Genomic DNA, 16,350 nt, shown 5'->3' on the forward strand with positions numbered 1-16,350 from the left:
CCCATGACTGTATGGCTAGGCACAGCTCAAATGCCGTCTATAAATTTGCCGATGACACAATGAATGTTGGCAGAATTTCAGATGGTGATGAGGAGATGTACAGGAGTGAGATAAATGAGCTGGTTAAGTGGTGTCACAACACCAACCTTGTACTCAAGTAAGGCCAAGAAACTAATTGTGGACTTCAGGAAGGGTAAGTCGAGGGAAGACACACCCATCCTCATCAAGGATCAGAAATGGAAAGGGTGAGCAGTTTCAAGTTCTTGGGTGTCAACATCTTTGTGGATTTATCCTGGGCCCAACATATTGATGCAATTACAAAGAAGGCATGACAGTGGCTGTATTTCATTAGGAGTTTGAAGAGAATTGGTACTTCACCAAAGACACTTGCAAATTTCTACTGATGTACTGTAGAGAGCATTCTAACTGGTTGCATCATCATCTTTTATGAAGAGGCCACTGCACAGGATGGGAAAAATCTGCAGAATGTTGTAAACTCAGTCAGCTCCATCATGGGCACAGTATCCAGGATACCTTCAAAGGGTGACGCCTCAAAAGAGTGGCATGCATCATTAAGGACCCCCATCACCCAGGACATGGGCTCTTCTCATTGCTACCATCAAGCAGGAGCTACAGGAGCCTGAAGACACACACTCAATTTTTCAGGAAAAGATTCTTCCCTTCTGCCATCAGATTTTTGAATGCACAGTGAACCCTGTACACTTCCTTGAGTCCTGAGGAGGAGTCTCAGCCCGAAACGTAGACTGTTTACTCTTTTCCATAGTTGCTGCCTGGCCTGCTGAGTTTCTCCAGCATTTTGAGTGTTTTGCCCGGATTTTGCAGCATCTGCAGATTTTCTCTCGTTTGTGATTGAACACTTGCTCGGTTTTTCTGCTGTTTTTTGCACAACTTATTGAATTTATTTTTTATATTTCTTTTTGTAATTTATAGTTTTTATTATTATGTATTGCAATATACTGCTGCTGTAAAACAACAAATTTCACAGCATATGCGAGAGATATTAAACCTGATGCTGATTCTTCATGTACCAAATTCATTAATTTCTCTCATTTTCTTCATTTTTGCAGTAGTTGTTCTGAAGTCTCTATGTTGATGTTTCAGGAATTTACCATTAACCTCGAAAAATTCTCTTGACAATATGTAAGGTTCACATCTGTTCCATTTCCGAGATTACAATTTACCCTTCTTTGTATCACTTTGTCCTTATCTTCCACAATTCAGGTGATTGTATGTCATCATTACCATTTACAGCATGGTGTCTGTCTCTTTTGTGAGGAGCAGATTCTTCTGGGCTATTCCCACTTCCAGCTGGTCACAGCTTCCATTTGATAGACTTATATTAATAACTTATATTATATTATAGACTTATATTAAATTATATTAATAACTTATCTGTGCTGATCTTTTACAACGGGTTACAGTCACCAATTCAAGTGTCAAAATCAAGCAGCTCTCGTTTAAAGCTGAGGGTCAGATGTAAAGTGCATCTGACACTGGAACCCTCCCTTCGGCACATTATTGCTCTCCTGTCTCTTGCTGAAGACTGAATAGTCAGTTATCAGAATGGTCAGTTATCAGTCAGCATGATCTTTTTAGGATGCTGTAGTCCTCTGACTGAGCTAATCAGTTTCACACTCGAGCTAATCTTCCCGCAGTTTCACATTGATCTTTTCCTGAAGTCCCTCCTGCTTTCTGTCATTGAATTTTCACAGGCTTGCCCTGTTCATTTCAATCCTTTCAGTTTTTTACAGCACACCTTGATTTAGATTGTTCATGACTCTTTTCCCTTATTCCTATATTTTCATTGCCAAATTTAAATTACCTTTTTTGAGCGTTCAATAGCTTAATTTCCTCTTCCCAGCACTGTTAAAGCAATTGGCTGTAGGCTGTTAAACTTATTGAAACAGTTCTTTCTCATGTTGATGGCAGGCGACCCCTGATTTTTACCTGCAGGGAGGAATCTCTGTGAGATACTCTCTCACTGCTCCCCGTGTTGCCTCTACTCCTTTCTGGCTCTTTGGCCACATTCTTAGCAAGACTTGCTCGCCACTTGCTTGTCATCATGCTCCCCTACTCAGAATACCCATCATCTTGGATTCCTTCCTCAGTATTCCCTTTCTCCTCTCTATGCAGGGCTTTGACACAAAATGTTGACAATTCCTTTCCTCCCACAGATACTGCTTGGCCTGCTGAGTTCTTCCAGCAGATTGCTTGTTGCAGCTGATGTTTTGGCAGAAATAGACAGGAGTTTCAGGGAGATAGTCACCCCTAAAAATCAGGAGGCAGGAAGCTGGGAGACTGTCAGGAGAGGGTAGGGGTGTAGACAGAACGAGCAGAGCACCCCTGTGGCCGTTCTCATCAATAATAAGTATACCGTTTTGGATACTGTTGGTGGGGACGACTTACCAGGGACAAGTTGTAGTGGTCATGTCTCTGGAACTGAGACTGGACCCTCAGCTCGGAAAGGAAGGAGGGAAAAGAGGAGAGCAGTAGTGATAGGGGATTCAATAGTTAGGGGGACAGATAAGAGGTTCTGTGGGAGAGATCGAGAATCCCGGATGGTCTGTTGCCTCCCTGGTGCCAGGGTCCGCGATATCTCGGATCGAGTTCTCAGTATTCTCAAGAGGGAGGGTGAGCAGCCAGATGCCGTGGTCCATGTAGGGACCAATGACGTGGATAGGAATGAGGAGGAGGTCCTGCAAAGAGAGTATAGGGAGTTAGGTGCAAAGTTGAAGGACAGGACCTCCAGGGTTGCAATCTCAGGATTGCTACCCATGCCACGTGCTAGTGAGGCTAGAAATAGGAAGATAATGAAGCTAAATACGTGGCTAAGGAGATGGTGCAGGAGGGAGGGCTTCATGTTTCTGGACAACTGGGCCTTGTTCCAGGGAAGGTGGGACCTGTTCCGACGGGACGGTTTGCACCCGAACTGGAGGGGGCCTAACATCCTTGCGGGTAGGTTTGCTAGTTCTGCCCAGGGGGGGTTTAAAATAGATTTGCAGGGGGAGGGGAAGGTGGAGGAGAATAATGGTCTTGCGAGGACTGCATGCATAGACAGTAATCAAAGGTTTGTACGTGATAGAAGTGTTCTCAGGTGCATCTATTTCAATGCAAGGAGTATTGTAGGTAAGGCAGATGAGTTTAGGGCATGGATTGACATGTGGGATTACGACATTATTGCTATTAGTGAGACTTGGTTGCAGGAGGGGCAGGATTGACAGCTTAATGTTCTAGGGTTCCGTTGTTTCAGACGTGAGGGATGAAACGGGGAGGAGTGGCATTACCAGTCAGGGAGAATATCACAGCTGTGTGTAGACAGGACAGCCCAGAAGGCTTGTCTACAGAGGCTATATGGGTGGAGCTGAGGAAAGGGAAAGGTGTGACCACACTAATAGGGTTGTATTATAGACTGAGAGAATTGGAGGAGCAAATCTGTAGAGAGATAGCAGACCGATGTAAGAAACAGGAAGTTGTAATAGTAGGGGATTTTAACTTGGACTCCCACACTGTGAAAGGGTTAGATGGTGTGGAGTTTGTCAAATGTGTTCAGGTAAGTTTTCTAAATCAGTATACAGAGGTACCAACCAGAGAGGATGCAATACTTGATCTCCTATTAGGGAACCAGACAGGTCAGATGTCAGAAGTATGTGTAGGTGAATATTTTGGGTCCAGTGATCATAATGTCATTAGTTTCAAGTTAATTATGGATAAGGATAGGTCTGGTCCTCGAGTTAAGGTTCTAAATTGGAGAAGGGCCAATTTTGAGGAAATGAGAAAAGATCTAGGAAAAGTGGATTGGGATAAGTTGTTTTCTGGCAAGGATATGTTCAGTATGTGGAGGGCATTCAAAGGCAACATTTGGAGAGTACAGAGTTTGCATGTTCCTGCCAGAATTAAAGGCAAAGTTAACAGGCATAGGGAACCTTGGTTTTCAAGGGATATTGGCGATCTGGTTAAGAAAAAGAGAGAGGTGTATAGTAGGTATAGGCAACAAGGAACAAATGAGGTACTTGAAGAGTATAGAAAATATAAGAAAATACTAAAGATGGAAATCATGAAGGCAAAAAGAAGGAAATCAGGAAGGCAAAAAGAAGACATGAGGTTGCTTTGGCAGATAATGTGAAGGTAAACCCAAAGGGTTTCTGCAAGTATATTAAGAGTAAGGGACAAAACTGGTCCCCAAGAAGATCAAAGTGGTTGTCTATGTGTGGAGCCTCATGAGATGGGGGAGAACTTAAACAGTTTTTTTGCATCAATATTTACTCAGGAAACTGGCATAGTGTATATGGAAGGAAGGGAAACATGCAGCAGTGTCATGGAACATATAGAGATTAAAGAGGAGAAGGTGCTTCCTGCCTTACAGCGAATAAAGGTAGATAAATCCCCTGGGCCTGACATGATATCTCGTTGGACCTTGAGAGAGACTAGTGTAGAAATTGCAGGGGCCCTGGCAGAAATATTTAAAATGTCCTTAGCCACGGGTATGGTGCCGGAGGATTGGGGGGTAGCTCATGTTGTTCTGTTGTTTAAAAAAGGCTCCAAAAGTAAACCAGGTAATTATAGGCTGGTGAGCCTGACATCAGTAGTAGATAAATTATTGGAATGTGTTCTGAGAGATCAGATATACAAGCATTTGGACAGCCAGGGGCTGATTAAGGGTAGTCAGCATGGCTTTGTGCATGGTAGATCGTGTTTAACAAATCTTGTAGAGTTTTTCGAGGAGGTTACCAAGAAAGTAGACGAAGGAAAGGCTGTGGATGTTGTCTACATGGACTTTAGTAAGGCTTTTGACAAGGTCCCACATGGGAGGTTAGTTCAGAAGGTTCAGACACCAGGTATCCATGGAGAGGTTGTAAACTGGATTCAAAATTGGCTGTGTGGGAGAAGACAGAGAGTGGTAGTGGATGATTGCTTCTCAGACTGGAGGCCTGTGACTAGTGGTGTGCCTCAGGGATCTGTGCTGCGACCATTGTTGTTTGTTGTTTATATCGATGATCTAGATGATAATGTGGTAAATTGGATCAGCAGGTTTGCTGATAACACTAAGATTGGAGTATTGTGTACAGTTCTGGTCACCTAACTTAGGAAGGATATCAGTAAGATTGAAAGAGAGCAGAGAAGGTTTACTAGGATGTTGCTGGGTCTTCAGGAGTTGAGTTACAGGGAAAGATTGAACAGGTTAGGGCTTTATTCCTTGGAGCATAAGAGAATGAGGGAAGATTTGATAGAGGTTTGCAAAATTATGAGGGGTATAGACAGAGTAAATGTGAATAGGCTCTTTCCACTTAGATTAGGAGAGATAAATACAAGAGGATATGGCTTTAGGGTGAAAGGGGAAAAGATTAGGGGGAACATTAGGGGAAACTTCTTCACTCAGAGAGTGGTGGGAGTGTGGAACAAGCTGCCATCTGAAGTGGTAGATGCGGACTCACTCTTAAGTTTTAAGAATAAATTGGATAGGTACATGGATGGGAGAGGGTTATGGACTGGATGCAGGTCAATGGGACTACTGGAATAATGTGTCGGCACAGACTAGAAGGGCCGAATGGCCTGTTTTCTGTGCTGTAGTGTTCTATGGTTCTGTTCCTGAGTCTGCTGAAGGATAGCCTGTCACCTTTTCTTTTTATATAAATAACATCAGAAAATACTGGGAAGTCTTAACATTGCAGGTAGAATCTGTGGAAAGAGAAATGACAGGGTATGACCTGATAACATAATATGGCGGTCAAGGGACATTTAAAATCTGATTCAGCAGCTGATACAAACAGAAAAAATGTGAAAATTAGCTGAACTTGGAGAATATTGCAAAGTAGCCAGTGTGACTGGTTCCTCAAACTTGCATGTGAAGACTGGTGAGGTAGAAGGGAAGGACCTGGGAAACTACTTTTTTTCTCTTTGTTCAGGAGGTGAGAACACGAGAACTGACGTTCTGTAAACAGATGAATTGCACAATAGTTGAAGGGAAGAAGTAAGAAGTATCTTTGTGGAAAAATCTATTATTAGCACAAATGTGACAGGTGAAGGCATTGAGAGAATGGAATAGAATCCTTAGAAGAGGCAGAGTGGGAGTAAGTTAAGCAGGTAGCTGTCTGTATTCTTTGTTCCATCCATCTCTCTCTCAATCTACTTTGCTACTGAGAATAACTTGTTTTTCCTTTCCCAGTTCTAATGAAGAATTCTAGACCTAAAACATTAACTGTGTTTCTTTCTACAGATGCCTATCTGTTTAGTGTTTCCAGTGCTTTATCTTTTTACTTCATATTTAAAGCATTTGCACTTCATTAGATTTTTAAAAATTATGTTAACACTGTTTCTTTTTAATTTTTTTATTTTCAATATTTATTGTTCCTCTCGGCACTCAACTGAATAATGGTTTCCATTCAACAAGGCACCTCAGACAACAAGTTCAACAACTTAGTTGATCTGTAATGCCAAATTCCGCTTTGTGAACCAAGTACCTGAATACTAAAGGTTTCCTGTGCCCAAGTAAATCTTTATGTATTTCTCTTCAGATCCTGATCTTTCAAATTTCATAGAGCAAAGGGAAGCATGCCTTAGACTTTAGCAAATGAAAAATTAATAAATCACAGCAGCTACCAGAAAGTAACATTTAACTTGTGTGGTTTTTCAGTTATGATTAAGATCTACTGCACACTTGTAGACTAGAATCCATTTCTATGCACGAAGCTTCAATGCGTTAGTGGTAATATACGTGCTATCAATTGAGCCTTCTTCGTTGTGAAATCTCGTCAATGCTGTCTTTGGTTGCTGCTAATTTCCATGAGGGTATTGGTCATCTGCTACCCAGCATCTGTAAGGTGCAACTCTACACTACAGTTTGAATGCTGGGTTAGATATTATTTGCAATATCTTGTTAATGTCTCAGTGTGGAATCAACTTGTTTTTTTCCAACTCAACTGCCAGAAAAAAAGGGAAGGGTTAGGATCCTACATGGGTTTTCTGATGTATTTGAATGGAATGGAAATGACGAAGGAGGCAGGACTTGAGTCCGCCTCCTCATCTAGCCAGGATAATAGCAACAAACTGGCAAAGGCCCATATTACTGTTGCCCTTTGACCCCAAGGAATCTATTTGCAAAACTCGGGGCTGCAATTGTGCAAATGTGCAGTTACCTCTTGTTTGAAACATTGGTAGTGACTGCAGTGACAGACGCCAGTGAGATTGAGTCAGGGTCCACTCCTCCAAACCGTTTGCCTTTTCTGTCCAGGTCTTCTGTTTCAAGAACAGCAGGTTCATCTGGAAGGATTAAATGAGTTTCTTAAATGGATCCAGAATTGTTTAGATTATGAGGACACTCAGTCCTCGTTTATTGTCATTTAGAAATGCATGCATTAAAAGAATGGTACAACGTTCCTCCAGAATGATATCACAAGAAAACACATGACAAACCAAGACTAAAACTGACAAAACCACATTACTTAATGTGCTTAATCAGTAATTACTTTTACTTAATCAAGTACAATTACTGAAATAGTGTTTCCTTCAAAGATTAGCATTCCATAACATCCAGCCAGACTTCAATGTCACCTTGAGAGTAATATCTATGACATTTGAAATTATACATGGGAAGGTTGGCACATTAATATTAAGTGAGGAGCAAGTGAGTAGTTTAATACTAATGTTCAAACATTTTGGTGTGAGTTGTGTCACTTCACTGTTAAATTTGTAAATAAAAAGCACCTTGCAGTATTTCTCAATATTTACAGCCAATAAAAATAAATTTGCCACAGCCAGTTGAATCATCATTTCATGTAGAAGTAGTATTTTAATATCATGATTGTAAATTTCTTGAAAATAACCTCCTAAATTGAAAAGTTGCTTTCACAAGTTTGAAGCATCATTCAAGAACACAAGTAAGTGAGAGTAGAAAGCATGTAACATGGCCTCTCAAGCCTGCCCCACCATTCCACACGTACATGGCTAATTTACGCTGGTCTCAATTCATCTTCTGTTTCAACTTCTCATAGCACTCAATTCCACAATCTTTCAAAATATATCTCTTTCCACCTCAAATACTTTTAATGATCTAGTTGCCACAATTCTAAGAATTCCAGAAATTCACCATCCTTCATGAAAAGTCATTTTAACACATACTGCTTTAAATTATTTTCTCCCTTTCATTTAACAAAATAGTATCGTTTGAGGTTCTTCCACTAATTGAAAACATTTACCCTGTCATGCCCCTCTGGATCATGCATGTCTCAATAAGAACACTCAACATTCTTCTAATCACCAAAGAATACAGACCCAACTTGTTTAGATATTTATCCCAGGAATCAGATTAGTGAATCTCTTTTGGACTGCCTTCAATGCTACTAAGTCTTCTTGTTAGGAGGGGACCAAAAACTGCATAATATTCCAGGTGTGTCTTCACTATCACCCCGTACAATTGTAGCAGAACTCCACTATTTCTAAACTCTAATTGCTTTGCAATAAAGTTCAATATGTCATTTAACTTTTTAATTGCTTGCTTTACCTGGCTGTTAACCTTATGAAATTCATGAACCTCAATAAAAAGGCAGACAATGAACAATGATCTGCCTTTTGATTCCTCCTTTGGTTATTGGAACATCTGAAATGTTTAAATAAATACACACACACACACAAACACACACACACAGAGTGGTGCTAGAAAGTTTGTGAACCCTGTAGAATTTTCTCTATTTCTGCATAAATATGACCTAAAATGTGATCAAATCTTCACACAAGTCCTAAAACTAGATAAAGAGAAGCCAATTAAATGAATAATATAAAAACATACTTGTTCACTTATTTATTGAAAAAAATGATCCAATATTAGACGTATTTATTGGAAAAAGTATTTGAACCTTTGCTTTCAGTAACTGCTGTGACCCCCTTGTACAGCAATAACTTCAACTAAACAGTTCCAGTAACTGTTGATCAGTCCTGCACAACGGCTAGGAGGAAGTTTAGACCATTCCTCCAGAAAAATAGTGTTTCAGTTCATCAATATTTCTGGATACCTTGCATGAACAGCCCTCTTCAGGTCATACAACAGCATCTCAATTGGGTTATGATCTGGACTCTGACTTGGTCATTTCAAAACACAAATTTTCTTCTTTTTATTCATTCTGTTGTTGATTTAACCTTGTGCTTTGGATCATTGTCCTGTTGCATGATCCAACTTCTATTAAGCTTCAAGTGATCGTCTGCTACCATGACATTCTCCTGCAAAATGTCTTGATACAATTTTGAATTCATCGTTCTCTCAGATTGCAAGCTGTCCAGGCCCTGAGGCAGGAAAGCAGCCCCAGACCATGATGCTCCTTTCACCATGCTTCACAGTTGGGATGAGGTTTTGGTGTTTGTGAGCAGTGCCCTTTTTCCTCCAAACACAGCAGTGTGCATTTCTGCCAAAAAGTTCAACTTTTGACACAACTGTGCACAGAATATTGTGCCAGGAATGTTGTGGAACATCGAGATAGTCTTTGTAAACTTGAGACATGCAGCAATGCTTTTTTTGAGCAGTGGTTTCCTCTGTGGGGTCCTTCCATCAACACCATTCTTGTTCACTCACAACACGCTGGAGGAACTCAGCAGGTCGGGCAGCATCCGTGGAAAAGATCGGTCGACGTTTCGGGCCGGAACCCTTCGTCAGGACTGTAGAGGGAAGGGGCAGAGGCCCTATAAAGAAGGTGGGGGGGTAGGGTGGGAAGGAGAAGGCTGGCAGGTTCCAGGTGAAAAACCAGTAAGGGGAAAGATAAAGGGGTGGGGGAGGGGAGGCAGGGAGGGGATAGGCAGGAATGGTGAAGAAGGAATAGGGGAAAACGCAATGGGTAGTAGAAGGAGGCGGAACCATGAGGGAGGTGATAGGCAGCTGGGGGAGGGGGCAGAGTGAAATAGGGATAGGGGAAGGGAGGGGGAGGGAATTACCGGAAGTTGGAGAATGCTATGTTCATACCAAGGGGCTGGAGACTACCGAGACGGTATATGAGGTGTTGCTCCTCCAACCTGAGTTTAGCCTCATCATGGCAGTAGAGGAGGCCATGTATGGACATATCTGAATGGGAGTGGGAAGCAGAGTTGAAGTGGATGGTTACTGGGAGATCCTGTCTGTTTTGGCGGACGGAGCGGAGGTGCTCGACGAAGCGGTCCCCCAATCTGCGTCGGATTTCACCAATGTAGAGGAGGGCGCACCGGGAGCACCGGATGCAATAGATGACCCAACAGACTCACAAGTGAAGTTTTGCCTCACTTGGAAGGACTGTTTGGGGCCCTGAATGTTGGCGAGAGGAGGTGTAGGGACAGGTGTAGCATTTGCACTTACAGGGATACGTGCCAGGTGGGAGATCCGTGGGGAGGGACGTGTGGACCAGGGAGTCGTGGAGGGACCGATCCCTGCGGAAAGCAGAGAGGGGTGGAGAGGGAAAGATGCGCTTAGTGGTGGGGTCCTGTTGAAGGTGGCGGAAGTTGCGGAAGACAATGTGCTGGATCCGGAGGCTGGTGGAGTGGTAGGTAAAGACAAGGGGAACTCTGTCCCTGTTGTGGTGGTGGGAGGATGGGGTGAGAGCCAAAGTGCGGGAAATGGAGAAGATGCGGGTGAGGGCATCATTGATGACAGCAGAAGGGAAACCACGATCCTTAAAGAAGGAGGACATTTAAGATGTCCTGGGACAGAAAATGTCATCCTCGAAGCAGATGCGGCGGAGACGGAGGAACTGGGAACCATTCTTGTCCAGCGCTTTTCTTATAGTGGTAACATGAACAGAGATTTTAGCAAGTTCTGGAGATTTCTGCTGTGACCATTCTTTCTCACCTTCTTCAGGATTGCACATTGTGCTCTTGGTATGATCTTTTCAGGACACCCACTCCTAGGGAGAGTAGCAACAGTACTGAGTTTCCTCCATTAGGAGATAATTTCTCTTACTGTGGAATGATAAATACTCAGGTCTTTAAAAATGCTTTTGTAGCCTTTTCCAGCTTCACCTATCACTACAATTCTTCTTCTAAGGTCCTCTGAAAGTTGTTTTGATTGAGGCATGGTACACATGAACAGATCTTTCTCAAGGAGCACAGACTGTGTCAGTAATCTGACATTGTGTGTCTTTTTTAAAGGGCGGGGTACCTCTACAACCCACATCTCAACTCATTGATTGGAACACCTGACTTCCAATAGCTTTTGTAGAGGGCATTACCCCAGAGGTTCACATACTGCTTTGAACCTGGACTGTGATTGTTTAAATGGTGTGTTCAGTAATGATGAGAAGTAGTACAATAGTTTGTTTGTTATTAGTTTAGCCAGATTGTGTTTGTCTATTATTGCGACTTAGATGAAGATTGGACCTTATTTTATGAGTAATTAATGCGGAAAAGCAGGTAATTGCAAGGGGTTCACAAACCTTTTCTTGCAACTGTATATATATTCATTTCTGTTTCTTTTCTCCCTTAATCCATTTTCATCCTTTCCATTGCTTTTTCTGCACTAGATTTCCTATTCATGATTCTTATCATAGTCACTGCACATTAATTTCACAGTTCTGCATCCTCTGTGCTTAATGTGATATATACATATGTGACTCTTCTATTTAAAGTTTTCTAGCACTTTACAGTGGCTTATGTCTGTTCCTGTTCTAGCACACAATCCTTAGAAGAACTTCACCTACAATGTTGCTTTTTCATACTTACACTCTTATTAGGAAACCACTTGCTTTCTTTACCTTAAGATAATAATTTCTCTTTTGGGATAGGAGAAAGAATAATATTGCTCTGAAGAAACACAATATTAATTCAGCCTAGTGACAACCTCAGAAGAAAAACTGATGATGTCACTGCTACTGTGTGAACTCTGATGATAAGCGAGAAACATTAATCCAGCACAAATGATGAAAAAGAGTAGTAATAGGATGACACTCCACCCAAAATAGCTGATCTGTTTTATAACTTACTTGACTAGTGGGGTACCGCAAGGCTCAGTGCTGGGAGCCCAGTTGTTTACAATATATATTAATGACTTAGATGAGGGAATTAAATGCAGCATCTCCAAGTTTGCGGATGACACGAAGCTGGGTGGCAGTGTTAGCTGTGAGGAGGATGCTAAAAGGATGCAGAGTGACTTGGATAGGTTGGGTGAGTGGGCAAACTCATGGCAGATGCAATTTAATGTGGATAAATGTGAAGTTATCCACTTTGGTGGCAAAAATAGGAAAACAGATTATTATCTGAATGGTGGCCGATTAGGAAAAGGGGAGGTGCAACGAGACCTGGGTGTCATTATACACCAGTCATTGAAAGTGGGCATGCAGGTACAGCAGGTGGTGAAAAAGGCGAATGGTATGCTGGCATTTATAGCGAGAGGATTCGAGTACAGGAGCAGGGAGGTACTACTGCAGTTGTACAAGGCCTTGGTGAGACCACACCTGGAGTGTTGTGTGCAGTTTTGGTCCCCTAATCTGAGGAAAGATATCCTTGCTATAGAGGGAGTACAAAGAAGGTTCACCAGATTGATTCCTGGGATGGCAGGACTTTCATATGAAGAAAGACTGGATGAACTGGGCTTGTACTCGTTGGAATTTAGAAGATTGAGGGGGGATCTGATTGAAACGTTTAAAATCCTAAAGGGATTGGACAGGCTAGATGCAGGAAGATTGTTCCCGATGTTGGGGAAGTCCAGAACGAGGGGTCACAGTTTGAGGATAAAGGGAAGCCTTTTAGGACCGAGATGAGGAAAAACTTCTTCACACAGAGAGTGGTGAATCTGTGGAATTCTCTGCCACAGGAAACAGTTGAGGCCAGTTCATTGGCTATATTTAAGAGGGAGTTAGATATGACCCTTGTGGCTACGGGGATCAGGGGGTATGGAGGGAAGGCTGGTGCAGGGTTCTGAGTTGGATGATCAGCCATGATCATAATAAATGGCGGTGCAGGCTCGAAGGGCCGAATGGCCTACTCCTGCACCTATTTTCTATGTTTCTATGTTTCTATATCATGGATATATCAATTCAAATATAGTGAAACATAAAACTAGAATTAAGTGGCAAAATTTAATCTTGTGCATAATGAAATATGTGATCTTTTCATGATCGTCCTCGTTGTGGTGAAATTCCTTTAGGTTCACCCACATTTTGTTGCTACCCAGGCTGATGTAGTTCTCTCTTCTTCAGGTCTGCTGAAGGACCCTTATCTGAAACATTAACTGTTTTCCTTTCCACAAATGCTGCCTGACCTGATGAGTTTTTCTAGCATTCTCTGTCTTTGTTTCAAAATTCTAAGAATACTAGGTGCAGAAAATGTTTCTCTAGAAGGGGGAGTAGAAGACCCAAAGGAACTGTATCAAAATAAGGGTTTGCCTGTTTAGAACATGCTGGCCTTTTTATGAGAAATTTCCTCCTGTGTTGTGAACCTTCAAAATTCGCAACCTTGAGAGGTTATAGAGTCACACAGCATGGTAACAGACCCTTCAGCAAAACTCGTTCATGTGGATTGTGTTACCATGCCTATCTAAACTAATCCCACTTACCCTAAAAGCAGCAGAAGTGCTGAATTTGCTTATTCACCTCCACCCTCAGCTCCTTTCAGGGCCCTTCCAGGTGAGGCAACACTTCACTTGCGAATCGTCTACTGTATCTAATGCTTCTGATGTGGCTTCCTCTACATTGGTGAGACCCGACGTAGATTGGAGGACCACTTTGTCAAGCTCCACCACTTCATTCATAAAACACAGAATTTTGCAGAGGCCTACCCTTTTAATTCCTATCCTCATTTCAACTTGTTTGAAACTTCTGCCATGATAAGGCTATGCTAAGTTTGAAAGAGCAATACCTCATATTCTGTCTAGGTAGCCTCCAACCTGATAGCACGAACATCCAACTTCTGGTAATTTTTCCCCTCTCCCTTCCCTCTTCTTCAATTCCTCACTTTGGCCTTATACCTCTTCTTACCTGCCTATCATTCTCCCTCTGATGCCCCTCCTCCTTTCCTTTTTCCCATGATCCACTCTCCTCCACCATCAGATTCCTTCTTCTCCAGCCCTTTGCCTTTTCCACCTATCACCTCCCAGCTTTCTACTTCATCTCTCCTCTCCCAACCACCTGGCTTCACCTATCACCTTCTAGCTTTCTACTTCATCTCCCCTCTCCCAACCACCTGGCTTCACCTATCACCTTCTAGCTTGTCCTTCTTCCCCCACCACCTTATTCTGGCATCTTCCCCCTTCCTATCCAATCCTGATGAAGGATCTTGGCCTGAATCGTTGACTGTTCATTCATTTCCTTAGATGCTGTCTGGCCTGCTGAGTTCTTCCAGCATTTTGTGCGTCTTGTCCATTTAACAGCACTTGGTCCATAGTCTACAAGTGCATGTCCAGATGCTTCATAAATGCTTTGAAGGCACCCATCTCTTGCACTTTTACAGGCAGTACATTTCAGATTATATACATCTCCTGGGTGAAATCTCACGCTCTTTTGTTTTTAACCCTCAGCTGGTGTAATGAGACAGAATTAACCAGTAAGTTTCCTCCAGGGAAATACCATGATAATATGATAGAGTTTGTGTGGGTAATACATCAAGTGGTATTGCAGATGACATGCATTTAAAGCAATATTTCATTTGTTATATACTTGCTGGTTTGCCCTCATTGTTTTTAAAATAAAGACCTGTCAGAAAAGTAGAGTTGATCTTAATGAATGGTACACCAGGCACAGAGAATGTTTGGTCTATTCTAGCTCCTGATTTGTACATTTTTATCAAATGCAATGGGGGGGGAATTGTGTGAATCAGTGGGACCTGTTGTGCTATTTAGTATAGGGTTCTCCATAATACTGAATAGCACAACAGGTCTTGCAAAACGATAACTGCTCCTATTTCTTACATTTTAATATTTTTACATCTGATGGAATTTCACAAATGTGATGGGAGGGAGGGAATTTGGATCTATGTTGTCTTTACCTCCATGACCCTTCTTGTGATCATCTTTGGAATGGCGTGCTTTCCCGAGCTTCATTCCAGAGAAGACTCCTTTCCCAGCTGTTCTGTAAAATAACCAGTTACAATGTATATCAGGACAGACAGACCTGTGTGTTATTCATATGTATAGTTGGAGGAAATCAGTTAAAATTGACATTGCTCTTAATATACTTGGGGTTAACTTGAAAACAAACTGATACCTTTAATAAAAACTTTAAGGTAATGCAATATCTTGTAGATGAACAATGAAAGAAAACACTAAAGTACTACAATATCTGGAAGCCGGACTATAGTTTGCGAACCTAATATTTGTATTGCTAAATCTGAAACAACTTGCCACAAGAAGCCAAATAATAAACAATGAGCTTAAAGTGTATTTTACTTGTGAAGGTATAATTTTGTGCTTGGAAATGCCTTCCTGTTTGAGGTGGAATCTGTGAGTGCATTTGAATGTATTTAATTCTCTTAATTAATTTAATTCTCTAAATTAATATATTTAATTCTCTTCAAACTTGAAACCTAGTATTATTTTTCTGCTTTGCATGTTTTCCATTGGCAGTCTGTTTGAATTAGGAGCACGTAAATGTTCTCCCTTAGGATGCTGATGATGGTATATCTATGACAAAAAGTGCACTATAGAGCTGAAAAGGTGATTGTGTTAATTTGGAGCTTAAAAAGCAGCCTTTTCAAGATATGCCTTTCCCTTTTTATCCACAGATCTTACATTATATTTTTAGGTATACATCATTTTAACTGTGTTAATAGCCAAAAAGAAACTGTTATGCACCTGGAAATATTAAGAACCAATGGTAACCTCAGATTTGGAATTAGCAGGTCAAGTTGTGACTTCCGTAACTTTTGTCTCAAACTGAAGTGAAAGGCTTTACCTTAAAAGTTAGATAAAGCTGCTTCTAATATATTCATGTACCTTCCCATTTCTAGCACTGCCACTCTTTGTTTATTGGACATTTCCATACAGATTTTAAAGTTTAAATAACTATAAGTTAATAGCATTCTTTAATTCTGTGCTCTTTCAAAGCCATACTGTTATTAGTTGAAAACATTTATTGCTCCAATAATCAGACTGTGCTATTTCAATACATTGCTTCATTCATACTATTACACTTTCCCTCCCTCGACCTCCCTGTTGTCCTTCAGTGTCTAATGATCCTTGATTTGTAGGATCTGTCTGTGTTCAGGACTGACCTGAGTCATTTTATATTGAAACATGCGGTAGAACACAAAATTCACTGTCTTTATGGTTTTCCTTTCCTCAAACAGGAGTTACATTCTCAAAAGACCACCACCCACTCGATAAACACCTATCTGAAAATCAACAAGAACCATATGAATACTTGTTGATAATTGGATTTTGAGTCCCCAGTT

At 41.4% G+C, this 16,350-nt stretch overlaps 1 protein-coding gene across 1 annotated transcript in view; it reads right to left on the reverse strand.

Annotated features, from left to right (window-relative positions):
• Positions 1-16,350, reverse strand: part of otofa (otoferlin a) — a 379,390-nt gene that overhangs the window by 120,717 nt on the left and 242,323 nt on the right. The window contains exons 7-8 of the mRNA XM_063071051.1: positions 14,947-15,024; positions 7,155-7,278 (exon numbers count right to left, since the gene is read on the reverse strand). Of these exons, the coding sequence (XP_062927121.1) occupies positions 7,155-7,278; positions 14,947-15,024 (202 nt within the window). The remainder of the gene's footprint in view (positions 1-7,154; positions 7,279-14,946; positions 15,025-16,350) is intronic.

Source organism: Mobula hypostoma, chromosome 2 (genome assembly GCF_963921235.1).
Source record: "Mobula hypostoma chromosome 2, sMobHyp1.1, whole genome shotgun sequence".
In the NCBI taxonomy this organism is placed as follows: Eukaryota; Metazoa; Chordata; class Chondrichthyes; order Myliobatiformes; family Myliobatidae; genus Mobula; species Mobula hypostoma.